At 39.9% G+C, this 16,604-nt stretch overlaps 3 protein-coding genes across 3 annotated transcripts in view; 1 reads left to right on the forward strand and 2 right to left on the reverse strand.

Moving 5' to 3' along the window:
• On the reverse strand, nucleotides 99–9,563 carry LOC109851103 (DExH-box ATP-dependent RNA helicase DExH12-like). The gene is made up of 5 exons (XM_020421205.1): nucleotides 9,437–9,563; nucleotides 8,116–8,843; nucleotides 5,261–7,516; nucleotides 3,839–4,228; nucleotides 99–3,724 (listed from the first exon to the last, which is right to left on the reverse strand). The coding sequence occupies exons 2-5, from the start codon at nucleotides 8,815–8,817 to the stop codon at nucleotides 533–535; spliced, it is 6,540 nt and encodes a 2,179-aa protein (XP_020276794.1). The 5' UTR covers nucleotides 8,818–8,843; nucleotides 9,437–9,563; the 3' UTR covers nucleotides 99–532.
• On the forward strand, nucleotides 13,072–14,018 carry LOC109846792. The gene is made up of 2 exons (XM_020416038.1): nucleotides 13,072–13,148; nucleotides 13,382–14,018. The coding sequence occupies exons 1-2, from the start codon at nucleotides 13,072–13,074 to the stop codon at nucleotides 14,016–14,018; spliced, it is 714 nt and encodes a 237-aa protein (XP_020271627.1).
• Nucleotides 14,146–16,604, reverse strand: part of LOC109846793 — a 20,343-nt gene continuing 17,884 nt past the window's right edge. Inside the window, exons 2-6 of the mRNA XM_020416039.1 lie at nucleotides 15,782–16,399; nucleotides 15,653–15,668; nucleotides 15,351–15,550; nucleotides 15,016–15,216; nucleotides 14,146–14,782 (exon numbers count right to left, since the gene is read on the reverse strand). Of these exons, the coding sequence (XP_020271628.1) occupies nucleotides 14,146–14,782; nucleotides 15,016–15,216; nucleotides 15,351–15,550; nucleotides 15,653–15,668; nucleotides 15,782–16,399 (1,672 nt within the window). The remainder of the gene's footprint in view (nucleotides 14,783–15,015; nucleotides 15,217–15,350; nucleotides 15,551–15,652; nucleotides 15,669–15,781; nucleotides 16,400–16,604) is intronic.

A 16,604-nucleotide genomic window follows, 5' to 3' on the forward strand; every position in this document is an offset into this window, starting at 1 on the left:
CGCGAGCGTGGGGGTATACAAGCAGACACCAAACAAGTATCAGAAAACAAGATGATATTAAGAAAAATATAGTTCATATCATAGAGAATTCATTAATGTAACTCAACGCCTTTTCCGCAATTCAAATTATATTAAACACATCGTAACAATTGGATGTCATATAGACAATAATCAGTAGATAAAGCTGAGGCAAAAAGCAAACATGTGAACCTCTACAAAGCCAGGCATTTTGAGTTCAAATCAGTAACAGCAGATCACCTAACATAAATTTGCTGTTTCCTAAATCATATATCGACCAAATATGGGAAACCTGGTTTTGTAATCGTAGTTACCAAGCATACATGTTCTTGTTTGCTGATGAACACATCACGAACAAATCATTCACATAGAAGTCTTTTAACAAGCTACAGATTTACTGTATCGGAAACATAAATTCCGGACTAGAAACAACAGAACTTGATCATCTAGGCAATAAACAACAACGTGATCCCGAGGTAATATCCCACAGATCTCTCAAACCCATGGGTTACTCTCAGTCACTCCTAGCTCCATCTCCTTCCCCACCTTCTTTGACATCAATAGTAAAATTATACTCTTGATCACATCCCAAGTAGGAATCGCACATGAAATAAATCATATATGATTTCTCTCCAACTTCAGTTGGGGCATCAAACACAAGCTTCACCTTTGATCTCCTCTGCAGCGATACCCTCTTAATTGCAACCAACTGATTAGTCCCAGTATCACCCACAACAAGCCACCAGCCTTCATCCTTTTCCTTCGGGTACCTAGGAGCATACACTCGTCCGATCTCTGAAGGAGACTGGCCTTCAAGTTCACGCTCCAAGGTAACTTGCAGCGTAACATTCTCCTTGGGCCTAATATCATCAGCATCAAGCACTTCATAGCTCATATCAATGTTAGGGAATCGATTGCAAAAGTGTGCAATTTCAGACAACTGGGTATCTGACATTTGAAGCAACTGACGTCTATCATCATCATCCATCTCTGCAAGATCGAAGATTGTCTCAATACTACCCTTAGGGTGTTCTTGACATCTCTTGGCCAATTCTTTAGTGAAGTGAGGGAGTTGTAGAAGCATTGAGTCTCTCTCCCACATTCCTTGAGTTACCATTTGGCTAAGCTCCATTGCAGTCAGAGCGAGGTTTAACCACCCGTTACTAGAGATTACATCTACCATGGCCTGAAGCAATCTGTGAGCAGAAAGGAGGACCTCGCGCTGATCTGCTGCTAAGTTTCCAACTACCGTATGCCTTGAGAAATGAGCTTGAAGCAAAGCATTAGACTTCACATGTGGATCACTACACTTCGGATTCTCAAAGGAGAACCTCTGATGATTGATCAGTTTTCTTATCTGCTCTTCTTCCCCTGGTCTAATTGGAAGCTCAGCATATTCAGAAGCTGACGCCAAAATATCAAGAAGACCCTTCATCTTGGTCTTTGGTGTTAATGATGAGCTGAATCGTTCTATAGTTGTGTAACTGATGTAATAATATGAAGCGATCAGGCCAAGGTTCGATGCTTTGAGATACATATCCTCTTCAATAACCACACATTTGCTCGCTTCGAGATCGCTCAACGTGTTCTCTATTAGATCTGACAGATGATCAGAGAGATGCCTGTGGCTAACACCCTGGAGATTGTAGTAATTAGGGTTCTTCGTGAGCCTTCGATACATGAATGTCCAGGTGAGATAGTCGACGGCATCTTGCTTGTTCTCTATAACTCCAACGACTACTTCAGCATTCAAATGGTCATGGAGGAAGTGATGGAGATGGCTCTCAACAGGGAATGCTTCATAGAGGAATTTCTTGTAGTATTCCTTACGAGGAGCATGGCAAAGGATGACACATTTTCCTGAGTTGTCTACAAGAGGACGACTTGCATGGCCCATCATTTGTAGTAAATCGGTGATCGGGTAGTCAGTATGAGCATTTTCTCGCCCATCATAGTATTGGGTTCCCATTACCACAACCAAGTGAGCTGGCATTGGCTTTCCCCAGCACATCGAGCTGCTTGATACACATACTTGAATTCTTCCACCAACAAACAAGTTCAGAACTATATCCTGATCACTGGCGCTAAGCCCTTCATGCAAATACCCAACACCTAGAGGGAGAGTCCTCTTCAAGGTGTCATCCTTGATTGCTAAAAGGAAAGTACCTATCTCTTCATCTGATCCGAGAAGAAATGAAGGCTTATCACCGTCAGCAGTTGAGTAAGAACACAGATCCACTGCAGTAAGTCTTGCATGTTTCCTTGTAGGCACAAACACAAGGGCAGGCTTGCCATTTTTGGCATGCTGGACAACTGCGGTGTATGTTGGCTTTGCCATGGCCTGCATTCTCGCTTCGAAGTTTGCAATATCTACACCTTGAATATGTATTTCTAAAGGCACAGGGCGAACACCAGGTGGGAAATTGAAGAGTCCATGAGAAGTTGCACCAATCCATTCACCAAGATCCTTGGCATTGGCAAGTGAAGCTGAAAGCGCTACTATTCTGATATTACTCCCAATATGACTAGCGATACGCCTCATTCTTGAAACTATTATCTCCAAGACGGGACCAATTTGTCCGCCAATCAAATGGAGCTCGTCCACAATAAAGAGGCTAACCTGTTGTACATGTTTTCTCTGCTTCCACCGACGAGAGAGAGCGTCCCATTTCTCAGGAGTGCTGATAATGATGTTGCCTCGCTCAAGAGACTTCAAATCTGTTGCTGTCTCACCAGTTAACTCCACAACATTCATTCCTAAACCTTTCCCAAACTTCTCGCTCCATTCACGGTACCTTTCTTTTGCCAGGGCTTCAATAGGAGCAATATATACTGCCCGCATGGGATTTTCTGGCCCCCTCTGGAGATTCCGCAACAAGGCAAACTCTGCACATATGGTCTTCCCACTGCCTGTTGGAGCTGCAACCAACACATTGTCATCCGTGTTGTACAGGACTGTGAAAACTTGCGTCTGGATGGGATTGAAATGCTTGAATGTAGCATAGAGACTCTCGTACTTGGGGTTTCTTAATGCAGTCACAGGTAGAGGCTGCAAGTCCAGAAGCTCAGTTGGTGGTGGGTACTTCTCTGGTAATATCAAATGCCTAAAACAGACTGGCAACACTGTATGAGAACCAAGCCATTTATCTGACACCACTCGGATAAAGTATTGAGGAGGCAGTGGCTCATAAATCGGCACCGTGAAATTTAAAGTGTGGTCTTCTTCAATATATTGCTTCTTAAGCATGAAGTACTCATGATGCAAGATGTACTCCCCATCATTATCCTCAACAATGACCCAAAATGGCTCAACGTAGCCATGGACTTTATCATCCCATTGGAAATCAGGAGTTATGGTCAGCTCAAAACCCAAGATTGTGCGAGTGATAGGCTGGACATGAGCTGCAAGGTTTACCTTGGGGAGCTGGTGTATGCATTTATGGAGTTGTCTCCCCATCTTCTGGTAACGAATCAGCTCTCCTATTTCTTGTGAGGAGAGATCATAGTACCTTTCCCAGGCCAAATCCTTTTTCTCAAGCTTCATCAGTATTTCATTTGGTATGCCATGGAACTGACGCAATGGAGTCTGGACGCTCCAGATTCGCTTGTCAACCATCTTGCACAGATTCTGAGCCTTCTCAGCCAATTGGGCCCAACCCCTCTTCAGAACGATCTCAAACAAAGCTCGTAGAAGACGACCGGCACTCTGCCAAAAACAATTTAGATGGAAGTCAAAAATCGGATTTAACCATATGGAATTATTTGACTTACACGGAAAAGGCATGGAGACTTCTTATTATCAGGGTAAAAGAAGACAGACCTGTCTAATGTAGACCATATCAGATGTCAGGGAAAGTCCTTCAAGCTTTAGCCTTGAGATGTATGCCTGCAGAAGAACATTAATCTTTGCACTCGGCTCTTCGACACTTTCTTTGACAGGAATAGGCACCCGCTCAAAGAGCTTTGCCAACTCCAATTTTTCATCTTGTCTAACAGAGACATATTTAAATTCTTCACTGAGGGAGAACAACCGAAACAGCTCAATATCCCCCATTGTTGGCTTCAGGTACTCATTGTAAGTAGATATTGTTCCATGAGTTATATAGTAATAACTGGCAATTCTACCCAAATCAGTGACCTGGAAGTACCCACTCTTCCTGTCGTACTTGACCAAATTATTTTTATCCAATATACTAGCAGCAGAATGGATCTGCAATTACAGTAAAGCACCAGTTACCTCACATAAACAAAAATAGATAAAGTTGGATTAAAAATGAATAGTGGAACCCAAAAGTATTTCATTCCTCGTTAATTGCTTTCATTTTTTCATTTTAGAAATAAAGGACCTATTGCATATTATACCAGACCATAGAAAACTAGCAGCTTATGCAAGTTTTAGAAGAGTATCAATCAATAAGTGGAATACCAATGCATTTTACCAAACCATCAAAAATGAACTGCAAGCTAAAAATGGATTGCATATATGTTAAGCTATAATTTTATTTACTACTATACAGCCCTTCACTAAATTTTCAGGTAAAGTCTGATATACAGCAACAGTTTTTACAGTGGTTTCCATTCCAACCTCGCAATTTATAATTATCCATGTGTTTATCTATCACTATTTTCCAGCTTTCAAGTCATGTTTAAACTGGACAAGAGGCCTTTCTACATGACTCGCAGACCCACATCGGGGGGAGCATTAAGTTTCGCATACATCATTAGTGAATGGTCCAATGATCAGAAACTCAAAAGCACCAGATGATGAGGGAACAATCAATCAGAACAACATGAATTAAATATCTTCTAAATCGGGCAGATGTATACACCAATAAGAATGGTTGGAACATATAATAAAACTGCTTTAAAAAGTGTAAGAACTAGCAGCAGAGAGTAGAAAGATGGGCTAAAAAGCTGAGAAGATATAAGAACTAACACCAGATAAAGCAGAGCATAAGATGCAGATATTAATCTATATCCTGACTCAACGAGCTACACCGAAAGTAATACCATATGCAAAATGTGACCTGAGTGGTGACGGTCACATTGTAGTGGATGCTCAAATCCTTGGCAAAATTATTGATGTAAAAAGAATTAGATTTTTTTAAATATTTAACATGATTGAATCCCAGGCACAAGCAGGGAGGCTTTGGACACAGAAACATATCTACGGGCGCTTGCATGTATAAGCAAGAAGTAACATGTTATGCAAGCAATAAAATAGGCTGATCAAACTGCTTACCAGATCAGCTCTCCTTTCCTCCAAGGTTTTGTCTCGATCAAGTATATCAGGAGGTAAACCATAGAGAGTAGGGTTTCTCAACATCCGGATATACAAGTAAGTATACCCAATCCAGGTACAAGCTTCTCGAGCATTCTGAACAGTTCCCAACACAATCTCTGCATTCAGCTGATCGGCTAATTGTGATACAAATTGGCTCTCAATAGGCAGCTGTTGATTCATGAGCGAGAGATAATACTGTAATTCACTGTGTCCTGTTAAGATTATTCCTTCTCCATAAGAATCATATTGTGGCCTTCCCGCCCTACCAAGCATCTGCATCACATCCAAAGGACTGAGCTCTGTCCATGCTCCTTTCTCCGGATTATATATCTGTGTCCCTTTGATAATGACGGTATGAGCTGGAAGATTGACACCCCAGGCAAGTGTTGCTGTTGAGACTAACACCTGAACATGCCCATCAGCAAAAAGGTCCTCAACTAGCGTACGATCCACCCGCGCCATCCCTGCATGATGGATAGCAAAGCCATACGGCAAAAGATCCTTGAGATCATTGCTTTTTACCAACTCCGTTTGACTCTGAAGGATCTCCCTGCTTGCACTATCATCCTTAAGAAACTTACTCAAAGTATCATTAGCCAAAGCCGTGTCTCTTATCGCGCGTGCAGTTTTGGCTGTTTCCTTCCTCGAGTGGACAAAGATAAGCACTTGGTGTTTGCCAGCAGCACTCAGAACTTTCTCATAACAGATATCATTCATCAACTGAAACCTCTGGAGAGGTTTCTTTACAGTAATTCCAATATACTGCTGTTGTAGAGGGCAAGGTCTATAGCTGTTATCAAAATGGAATAGACCTTTCGACGGATGAACACGCAAGAATAATGCCACATCTTCATAGTTTGGGAGAGTAGCTGACAACCCAACAAGTCGGATATGCTCCTTGGTTGTCTCAATTTGTCTAACTGTCCTTGCAACAATGCTCTCAAGCACAGGCCCTCGGTTATCATGAAGAAGATGGATCTCATCAATAATAAGAAGCCTAACCATTTGAGTGTATGTTCTATCCCCAGATTTTCTGGTAACAATATCCCATTTCTCAGGTGTTGTAACAATTATCTGTGTTTCTTCAATTTGTTGGCGTGTAAGAGTCTGATCTCCACTAAGTTCCCTCACAACAACATTAAATGATTCGAGACGTTTGGACAAGTTACCTACAACCTCAGCTACCAAAGCCTTCATAGGTGCCACATATACAATTTTATATTTTGTGTTATCCACTACGCCATCCTTCATATGTAGACCAATCTCATGAAGAATAGTCAACATAGCTACATTTGTTTTTCCAGCACCAGTTGGAGCACACAGGAGTATGTTTTCAGGTGAGAAAAGAGCGGTCTCATAGACTTTACTCTGCACTCTGTTCAGTTGCTTCATCCCTTCAAAAGCTGGCTGCGCCCAACCAGGCATTGCGGTTATCTTTATAAGCTCCTCATTTTCAGCAAATGGTTTTGGCTTCAGCGCTGGTACATGGACTTCCTCATAACCCTTGTGTGGAGTTCTATAAGATCCAGGAGGGAGTTCACATTTTTTGTTTGCCATCAAAAGTCCACCCTGATGGAATGCAATACTCTCAAGATCAAGCAGCTGTCGCTGGCCCTTCAACCATCCGTTCTCTGCATCTCTATCAATAACCCTCCGTTCCCTATTTCTTTCCCCATCCTCCCGTCCATGTTCATCCTTCAATCTCCTTGCCTCCTCCCTTATGCTCTTCTCCAAATTCTTTTGACGCTCTTTGGCAGATGCTCTTGTGGCATGCAACTGCTCCAAGATTGCAGACAAGCTCGGTCCCATGTTTGTCATTTCTTCTTCAATCTTCTTCCTCTGCTCCTGGTCTTCTGCCCTAGCCAACCTGGTACACCATACTATCTTGAGACGATTTCTCAGAAGCAATTTGATGAGGTCAAACTTCTCATACTCTAGAAGCATCACAAGCCGGTTTTCTACGTCCCTGTCATCCCCTTCAGCCAATATCTTGAGGACATCCTCAGCAAGCTTCTGGCTGTGCTGAGGGTCAATTTCATCATAAGCTTGAGATATCTTTCTCTGAAGCCAATAAGCATCGATGTCCTGGACATTTAAAGTTAAACCTTCTTTAGCTTCTTCCATCTCATCATCATCTAGGCCACCCATTTGCATACCCCCAGCACCATTTGATTCCCGAATATCCTCATCGTCATCATCAGATTCTTCTTGGACCTGATATTCACAAGGCAACAGAAACAAGATTACTAAACAGGTAATAATTAAATTAAAAAACATTAATAGGAAAAAAATGCTTTGCTAAGAATTTTAGCAGCCCTTCCTGGTGATATCGTGTATTCATTTTCAACTTTTTTTTAATGGTGACGAAAATAAGAGCCAAAAAATATTTTTACAAATTGCAATAAAACCCACTGTTTCATTCTCAACTTTCAAAAATATTCTCCAATGGGTAATCATATTGGAGCTATATATCATAGACTTCAATGTTTTCACACCTTAATAGTTTTATTGATAAATTTCCATTTTATGCAAGGAATTCTTATCGGGTAAAATCTAATGAATTCTTAACCTTATCAAACTTTATTCCAATCTTCTTTCTGGTTAATACATCTCTACATTTCGCAGACACTGTAGTTTCACAATTTCCGACTCCTTCAGTATTTTTAACAATAATTTCACCTTTCCTTTATTCAACAAATAGTACGTTTAATGATATTTTGAATACTTCCTTACCTATAAATTTTACTAAATAACTATAAATTCAATGTTTAGCCAAATGATTCAAAAATGCTGAAATAGTGAATGAATGATACCTGATCATAATCACTCTCTTCCTCCTCTTCATCCTCTTCAAACTCAACAGCGACGCCAATGTCATCATCTAGTGCATCCTCATTGCCATTTGCAGAAGCTGATCCCGCAGCATCACCTCCATCCTGATAGTCTGTTATCATCCGACCAAGTGAAACAAGTTGGTCAAACAACTGATTTGAAATGGGATTCAAAAGTTTCTCAATCTCCTTCTTCTTATCAGGATTCTTCATCTTATCGTTCTTTAAAACTGATAAAACTTCATCTGCTGCTCCTGCGAGGACATCTTGTGGCTGCCCACCAAACTGTTGTTGGATCACACTAAGCATATTCTCATATGCTGCAAGAGTCTCCTTTGTTTTTGGCTTGTAGACACCTTCATCGGCAAGGGAAAGAACACTCTCCTCTTGGATCCTCCGCCGCTTGCTATCTTTCTTTCCTTCAGGCTCAGCCGCTGCTGGATCTCGCTCTTTCTTCTTCTTAGATTTCTTTATCCTCTCTTCAATCTCAGCGGGCCTACCCCGAGAAGCTCGATCACCAAAATCTCTGGGATTAATCCTTCCATATAGAGACTCAGGCTCACCAGTGGGCTCATGGGTGTCCCGGGGTCGTGAGTCTGTTGTAAGTACAAGGCTGGAATTTGCACGGTACTCATACTGCTTAAACCTCGCATGTGCTTCAGCACCTCCTCCTAAATTGGCCATGGTCTATAGACCACAAAGCACACCCCCTGTGAATATGAAGTAAGCACAGAAACCAAATTAATTTCAATAGAACAGAAGAAAATTGTTTTATGATGACTTATATTAGTTTTTGTGCAACCTGCGCGTTAGGGGAGTTCCCTAAATGTGCAAAAATAATACCTTTTGAAGCTTACATATGAATATGAAAACTCCCCGGATAGCCAAAAGAGTAAATAAACAAAAGATTCAGACAACACTTTTGCAGAAATTCATAAATCACTCAATTAATAATGAATAATTTGTCAATAACTGAATTCAGTTTCCAAATAAATTCTTAAACTACCATCAAAATATAACAGAAAAAATAAAAAAATTCATGTAATCATAATAAAGACTAGAAACACAAATAGTAGACAAACATTTTCGGGGAAAAAATAGAGTCATAACACAAAACAATTACTGTAGGAAATCATCCACTAGGCTGCTTCTCAATATATTCAACTTTCTCAGAATCAAACTCAAAAATTATATCAAACTCACTAAATCTAAAGGCTGCTTCTAGCTTTCAGATTTTGAGCTAGATTACTAGTAAACGAAAAACTAAATAAAACTAAAAAATAAGCAAAAATCGAGAACTTACGCCAGAATCGACGCCGTTGAGGTCTACGTCGTAGATTATCACCGGAATTACGCCGGAAAATCGCCTCCCAGAAATCGAGCTAGGGTATGGGATCTAGGAGAGAGCTAAGATTGGAACTTAAAATTTTAGGGTTTGAGAAAACGGGTCGGGTATATAAATAGGCCCACTGTAAATGGGCTCATTCGGGTTAGATCATGTAATACCCATACCCGAATGCTAAGCAGGTCGGTTCATTGTGCTGGGTCGGATCCAAAATTAGTCGGTCTTATAATACCGGAAAGGGTTTTACCTATACACCCTCTAAATCAACAATATTGGCAAATTTACTCTATAAATCAATATATTTGCTAATTTACCCTCCGCTTTTGCCATATTGAGTTAAAATATCGCCAGTAGTTCTGTTAAAAATTATTTTATCATACTCCTAATCTTTTTGTTACTAGTTTTTACACACGTGCAATGCACGTGATTTAATACCATGATTAAGTATTTTTGGCAGTTTGTGCTTATTTTTTTCTTTAAACTCTTACATTCCGATTATTTTTTTTATGTTTGTTTAAATGGGATACACCCAATTTAAATTTTCATGTTAATATTTGAATTGACAAAAAACAAATATAATTTAAAAATAATTTGAATTTTCATATTATTTTTGACCGATATGAAACTAAGCTTTATTTGAGAAAGTATAGCATTGCAAAGTGAAAAATATTAAAATAGTGTTATACAAGGAAGGTGAATATTTAAAACCAATATGGCAAAATGATTGATTTAAGGGAAAAATGTTTTAAGGCCCCCCAAAAAAGATCCGGTTGTGGCCCAGCCCCCTCAATTAATTCCCTTAGCATTCAGCCCCATTAAATGGTGAAAAATGCGGCCCAGCCCTAAAACCTCATTCTTATACATGTATTGGGTGTATTTTGACCAACATACCTAAATTACCCTCTTCTCTCTCAAACGAAAACCGGCTAAATGGGTTCCGCCTCTGGCGGCGACCGCTCCCATCGCATTTAAGGCGAAGCGACAGAGGAAAGCGGGGGGAAAAAGCGCACGCTCCCTCCATTACTGTGCTGCTTCATCAGACGGTACTATAAATCTGTTAGTTCTAGCTCTCACTCTCTCATTAATGAAATTAGGGTATGTTCTTCAACTGTCAACCACGCATATGCGGCTGAAATCACCTCAATTACTCCTCACCTCCTCATAACTGTCCTCTAACTGTCCTCATAACTCTCAACCACCCAATGGCCGCCGATGACTTGATTTGCATGGTGTCTTTAGGCGAGAATGCCATATTTATGAAGCTAATGTCGACAACAAGCTTTTATGAACTGAAATATGGTGTGGCTGAAAGATTGAAAGTACCTGAAGAATCTTTTTTCCTGATATATAAATCTGAGAGGCACCCCAACCTGAGTTTTTCGGTTGAGAACGAAGCTGACCTAAAGTGCATGTTAGAGCACAATCGAAATATTGGTTGTACGGAGATTCATATGGAGGCTGCTGTTAATGTAGAGTGTTCCACGTCAGGGAAGAATCAGAAAGATATTAGGGAAATGTAAGTAATTAGTAAACTCTTTATAACATTGTGCTTAGTGTGATGTAAACACCGTTATCTTTTGGTCAACTTTCAATGACCCCTCTGGGCTTTAAATCCCCTGAATGTAACCGTATAACCGTCGTCATAAATTTGAACCCCCAACGGGTTCCAAAGAGTTAATGAGCATGGTGCCGTCAGGCGATAATGCTATATTCTGCATGGTTTTAAGTGCACGTTCGAACGCAAGTAAATAACTAGAATTGTTCTGATTAAAATGCAAGATGTTGATGCCAAGTAGTGTCCTACTGAGGAAAAAACAGAAAGTTATTACTGATTTGTAAGTAATAGAATGAACTCTGCTTGAAACTGGTATATGTGGGATGTTGAAATTGTAATTTTAGGTTTCGATGCTACTTTGGGGAAAAATAATTGTCAACGTTGATGGGTACATTTTAACCCTTCAGCTTACAGGTTAATTATCTAAGATATATGTTAACTATTATATGAACATGTTAACTCTCATTGGAACATGTTATACTTTTCTTGAACATGTTAACTTTCGTATTTATGTGTTAACTATGTCCATTGTCTGTTAAATTCCACTGCTCTATGTTAAGTTTTAATCAAAATGGTTAAATTTACACCCAGTTAGTTAACTTTTGGTGTGCTGTGTTAACCATGCATATTGTTAACTTTCATCATAGTGCTGGTAACTTAAGTTATAAGAAGATTATTTGACATAGTGTGCAGGATATCTCACTGTTTGATTAAATTGTGCAACAGGGATGCCTATTTGAATTCAGATTATAGTTGTCCTACTCGACATAATGCATCCAATTCAGAGAGAATCCAAACTGATTTTCCGTCTGGTGAGGTTGTAATGAGGGCTGATGATATTCTCAATAACACTTCGAGCATTCCTCAATGGTGGCACACAGCATTAACTGAAAAGGGGCAACAATTTGAAACCGTAACTGAATTGAGACTAGCTTTGCAATACTATTCCATCGCCAAAAAATTTGAATATGAATTTGTAAAGAATGAACCCAAACGTATCCGCGTTTGTTGTCGATATAAGGAGACGTATGGATGCCCTTGGATGCTCTATGCAGCTCCTGTTAAAAATGATAAAAGAATGGAAATCAAAAGGTTTGTGAATGAACACAGTTGCGGACAACATTCTAGCTTGTCAGGGCAATCACGGGCATCTCGCAAGTTCATAGCAGCCCAATTGCGACCGGTATTAAAGGCACGACCTGAAATCCGCCCAATTGATGTGCAAAAGGACTTCCTCACTCGTTTTGGATTGAGACTTGAATACAGTAAGATATGGTGGGCCAAAGAAAGAGCGCAGCAAGATATGTATGGTGATAGCTATGAGGCTTATGATCAATTAAGATGGTAAATATTACAGTTAATTTATAACTTGTGTGCAAATGTTTATCGTAGCCGCTTTAATGTTAATATGTTACCCTTATGTTCCAATGTATTATATTTATTTACATGTCCAGAAGCGGCATTGTTGTACAGGTATGAGCAAATGTTGAAGCAAACGAATCCAGGAAGCTACATTTGCATTGACCATAATGAAGGAAGGTTCAGGAGACTGTTTATATGTTATGCTGCTTGCATCCAGGGTTTCTTAAATGGCTGTAGACCCCTTTTATTTTTGGATGGGACCTTTTTGAAAGACAGATATAAAGGCATGCTTCTGAGCGCCATAGCCTATGACGGAGACCAAGGGATATTTCCACTTGCGTATTGTATATGTGATCAAGAAAATATTGATAATTGGAGATGGTTCCTACAAGGCCTGTGGTCCATACTGTATGAAAGGTTGGACCCGTACAATCCCCCCCACCAATTGGTAATTATTTCTGATGCTGACAAGGGGATTCGAGAAGCCGTGAGAGAATATTTCCCCGAAGCAATTCACTCACGCTGCGTTCTGCATCTAGTTGAAAATTTTAGATCAAAGCTCAAGGATTTGGGAATGAAGGCAAAGGACACATAGGTTTTGGGGAATTTGCTCCAAACTGCATGCTATAAATACACTATAGCGGAATGGAACGACTACATGAAGGAAATCTATGAGATGGCTCCAGTCGCATATGAGATTGCAATTAATTACTCGCCAGAGCATTGGGCAAATGCCTTCTTCCCTGGCATTAGGTATGCATTCAATCATTATGACGTTTTGCGGTTGATGTTAACTGTTATGCATATATGTGAAGTATCCTTTTTATAGGTTAACCTTCGCTGATATATGTTAACTTTAACCAATATATGTTAACTATGATGTTTTTATGTTAGCCTTTAGCAGTATAGGTTAAGTTTTATGGTCACTTGTTAAGAAGATAACATATTATATGCCCATCATACTTCCTATATGTTGTCCTTTGCAGATATGGCCATGTAACCTCTAATGTCGCAGAATCCTTTAACAGCTGGATACGTGAAGCCCGTTTGTTACGTATCCTGCAAATGGTGGAGCATATCCGAAAACAACTTATGACTCGCATGAACAACAGACGGATAATGGCGTGTAAGTGGACAAGCTATCTTTGTCCTAAAGCTGAGCAGATTGTTAGAGAAAATATGGAAAAAGGGCGCACTTTAGAGATTAGGCAATCTAGAGAGGATATTTTCGAAGTGCAATCACATAGAACCACTCACGTTGATTTGGAGAATAGGACATGCACTTGCCGAGCTTGGGACGTAACCCGTATTCCTTGTCTCCATGCTTGTGCAGTCATTATTTATATGAAAAGAGATGTATATCAATATTGTGATTGGTTCATGTCCGTAGAAACGTTTAAGAAGAGCTACGACGAAATACTATATCCCATACCAGACTATGAGAAGCGGAGTGAGCCCACAGATGAGATCCAGATTTTGCCACCAATTACCACTAAGAGGAGGGGAAGAAATAGAACAAGACGCATAAACAACAGAACCATATACAAACGGCCCGTCAAATGTTCTCGGTGCAAAGTTGAAGGTCACAATAGAGCAACCTGCAATGAGCCCATCCGTGACTAGTGTGTTTCAGCTTCTAACAACAATACTTTTGTATGAGACATATAGATGGTTTTAAAGTTGTTAAGTACAACTTTAAAACCATCTATATGTCTCATACAAAAGTATTGTTGTTAGAAGCTGAAACACACTAGTCACGGATGGGCTCATTGCAGGTTGCTCTATTGTGACCTTCAACTTTGCACCGAGAACATTTGACGGGCCGTTTGTATATGGTTCTGTTGTTTATGCGTCTTGTTCTATTTCTTCCCCTCCTCTTAGTGGTAAGTGGTGGCAAAATCTGGATTTCATCCTTGGGCACACTCCGCTTCTCATAGTCTGGTATGGGATATAATATTTCGTCGTAGCTCTTCTTAAACGCTTCTACGGACATGAACCAATCACAATATTGATATACATCTCTTTTCATATAAATAATGACTGCACAAGCATGGACACAAGGAATACGGGTTACGTCCCAAGCTCGGCAAGTGCATGTTCTATTCTCCAAATCAACGCGAGTGGTTCTATGTGATTGCACTTCGAAAATATCATCTCTAGATTGCCTAATCTCTAAAGTGTGCCCTTTTTCCATATTTTCCCTAACAATCTTCTCAGCTTTAGGACAAAGATAGCTTGTCCACTTACACGCCATTATCCGTCTGTTGTTCATGCGAGTCATAAGTTGTTTTCGGATATGCTCCACCATTTGCAGGATACGTAACAAACGGGCTTCACGTATCCAGCTGTTAAAGGATTCTGCGACATTAGAGGTTACATGGCCATATCTGCAAAGGTCAACATTTAGAAAGTATGATGGGCATATAATATGTTATCTTCTTAACAAGTGACCATAAAACTTAACCTATACTGCTAAAGGCTAACATAAAAACATCATAGTTAACATATATTGGTTAAAGTTAACATATATCAGCGAAGGTTAACCTATAAAAAGGATACTTCACATATATGCATAACAGTTAACATCAACCGCAAAACGTCATAATGATTGAATGCATACCTAATGCCAGGGAAGAAGGCATTTGCCCAATGCTCTGGCGAGTAATTAATTCCAATCTCATATGTGGCTGGAGCCATCTCATAAATTTCCTTCATGTAGTCGTTCCATTCCGCTATAGTGTATTTATAGCAAGCAGTTTGGAGCAAATTCCCCAAAACCTGTGTGTCCTTTGCCTTCATTCCCAAATCCTTGAGCTTTGATCTAAAATTTTCAACTAGATACAGAACGCAGCGTGAGTGAATTGCTTCAGGGAAATATTCTCTCACGGCTTCTCGAATCCCCTTGTCGGCATCAGAAATAATTACCAATTGGTGGGGGGATTGTACGGGTCCAACCTTTCATACAGTATGGACCACAGGCCTTGTAGGAACCATCTCCAATTATCAACATTTTCTTGATCACATATACAATACGCAAGTGGAAATATCCCTTGGTCTCCGTCGTAGGCTATGGCGCTCAGAAGCATGCCTTTATATCTGTCTTTCAAAAAGGTCTCATCCAAAAATAAAAGGGGTCTACACCCATTTAAGAAACCCTGGATGCAAGCAGCATAACATATAAACAGTCTTCTGAACCTTCATTCTGGTCAATGCAAATGTAGCTTCCTGGATTCGTTTGCTTCAACATTTGCTCATACCTGTACAACAATGCCGCTTCTGGACATGTAAATAAATATAATACATTGGAACATAAGGGTAACATATTAACATTAAAGCGGCTACGATAAACATTTGCACACAAGTTATAAATTAACTGTAATATTTACCATCTTAATTGATCATAAGCCTCATAGCTATCACCATACATATCCTGTTGCGCTCTTTCTTTGCCCCACCATATCTTACTGTATTCAAGTCTCAATCCAAAACGAGTGAGGAAGTCCTTTTGCACATCAATTGGGCGGATTTCAGGTCGTGCCTTTAATACCGGTCGCAATTGGGCTGCTATGAACTTGCGAGATGCCCGTGATTGCCCTGACAAGTTAGAATGTTGTCCGCAACTGTGTTCATTCACAAACCTTTTGATTTCCATTCTTTTATCATTTTTAACAGGAGCTGCAAAGAGCATCCAAGGGCATCCATACGTCTCCTTATATCGACAACAAACACGGATACATTTGGGTTCATTCTTTAGAAATTCATATTCAAATTTTTTGGCCATGGAATAGTATTGCAAAGCTAGTCTCAATTCAGTTACGGTTTCAAATTGTTGCCCCTTTTCAGTTAATGCTGTGTGCCACCATTGAGGAATGCTCGAAGTGTTATTGAGAATATCATCAACCCTCATTACAATCTCACCAGACGGAAAATCAGTTTGGATTCTCTCTGAATTGGATGCATTTCCTGGAGGAGGACAACTATAATCTGCATTCAAAGAGGCATCCCTGTTGCACAATTTAATCAAACAGTGAGATATCCTGCACACTATGTTAAATAATCTTCTTATAACTTAAGTTAACAGCACTATGATGAAAGTTAACAATATGCATGGTTAACACAGCACACCAAAAGTTAACTAACTGGGTGTAAAATTAACCATTTTGAGTAAAACTTAACATAGAGCAGTGGAATTTAACAGACAATGGACAT

The sequence above is a fragment of the Asparagus officinalis genome, chromosome 7, assembly GCF_001876935.1.
Source record: "Asparagus officinalis chromosome 7, Aspof.V1, whole genome shotgun sequence".
Classification (NCBI taxonomy): Eukaryota; Viridiplantae; Streptophyta; class Magnoliopsida; order Asparagales; family Asparagaceae; genus Asparagus; species Asparagus officinalis.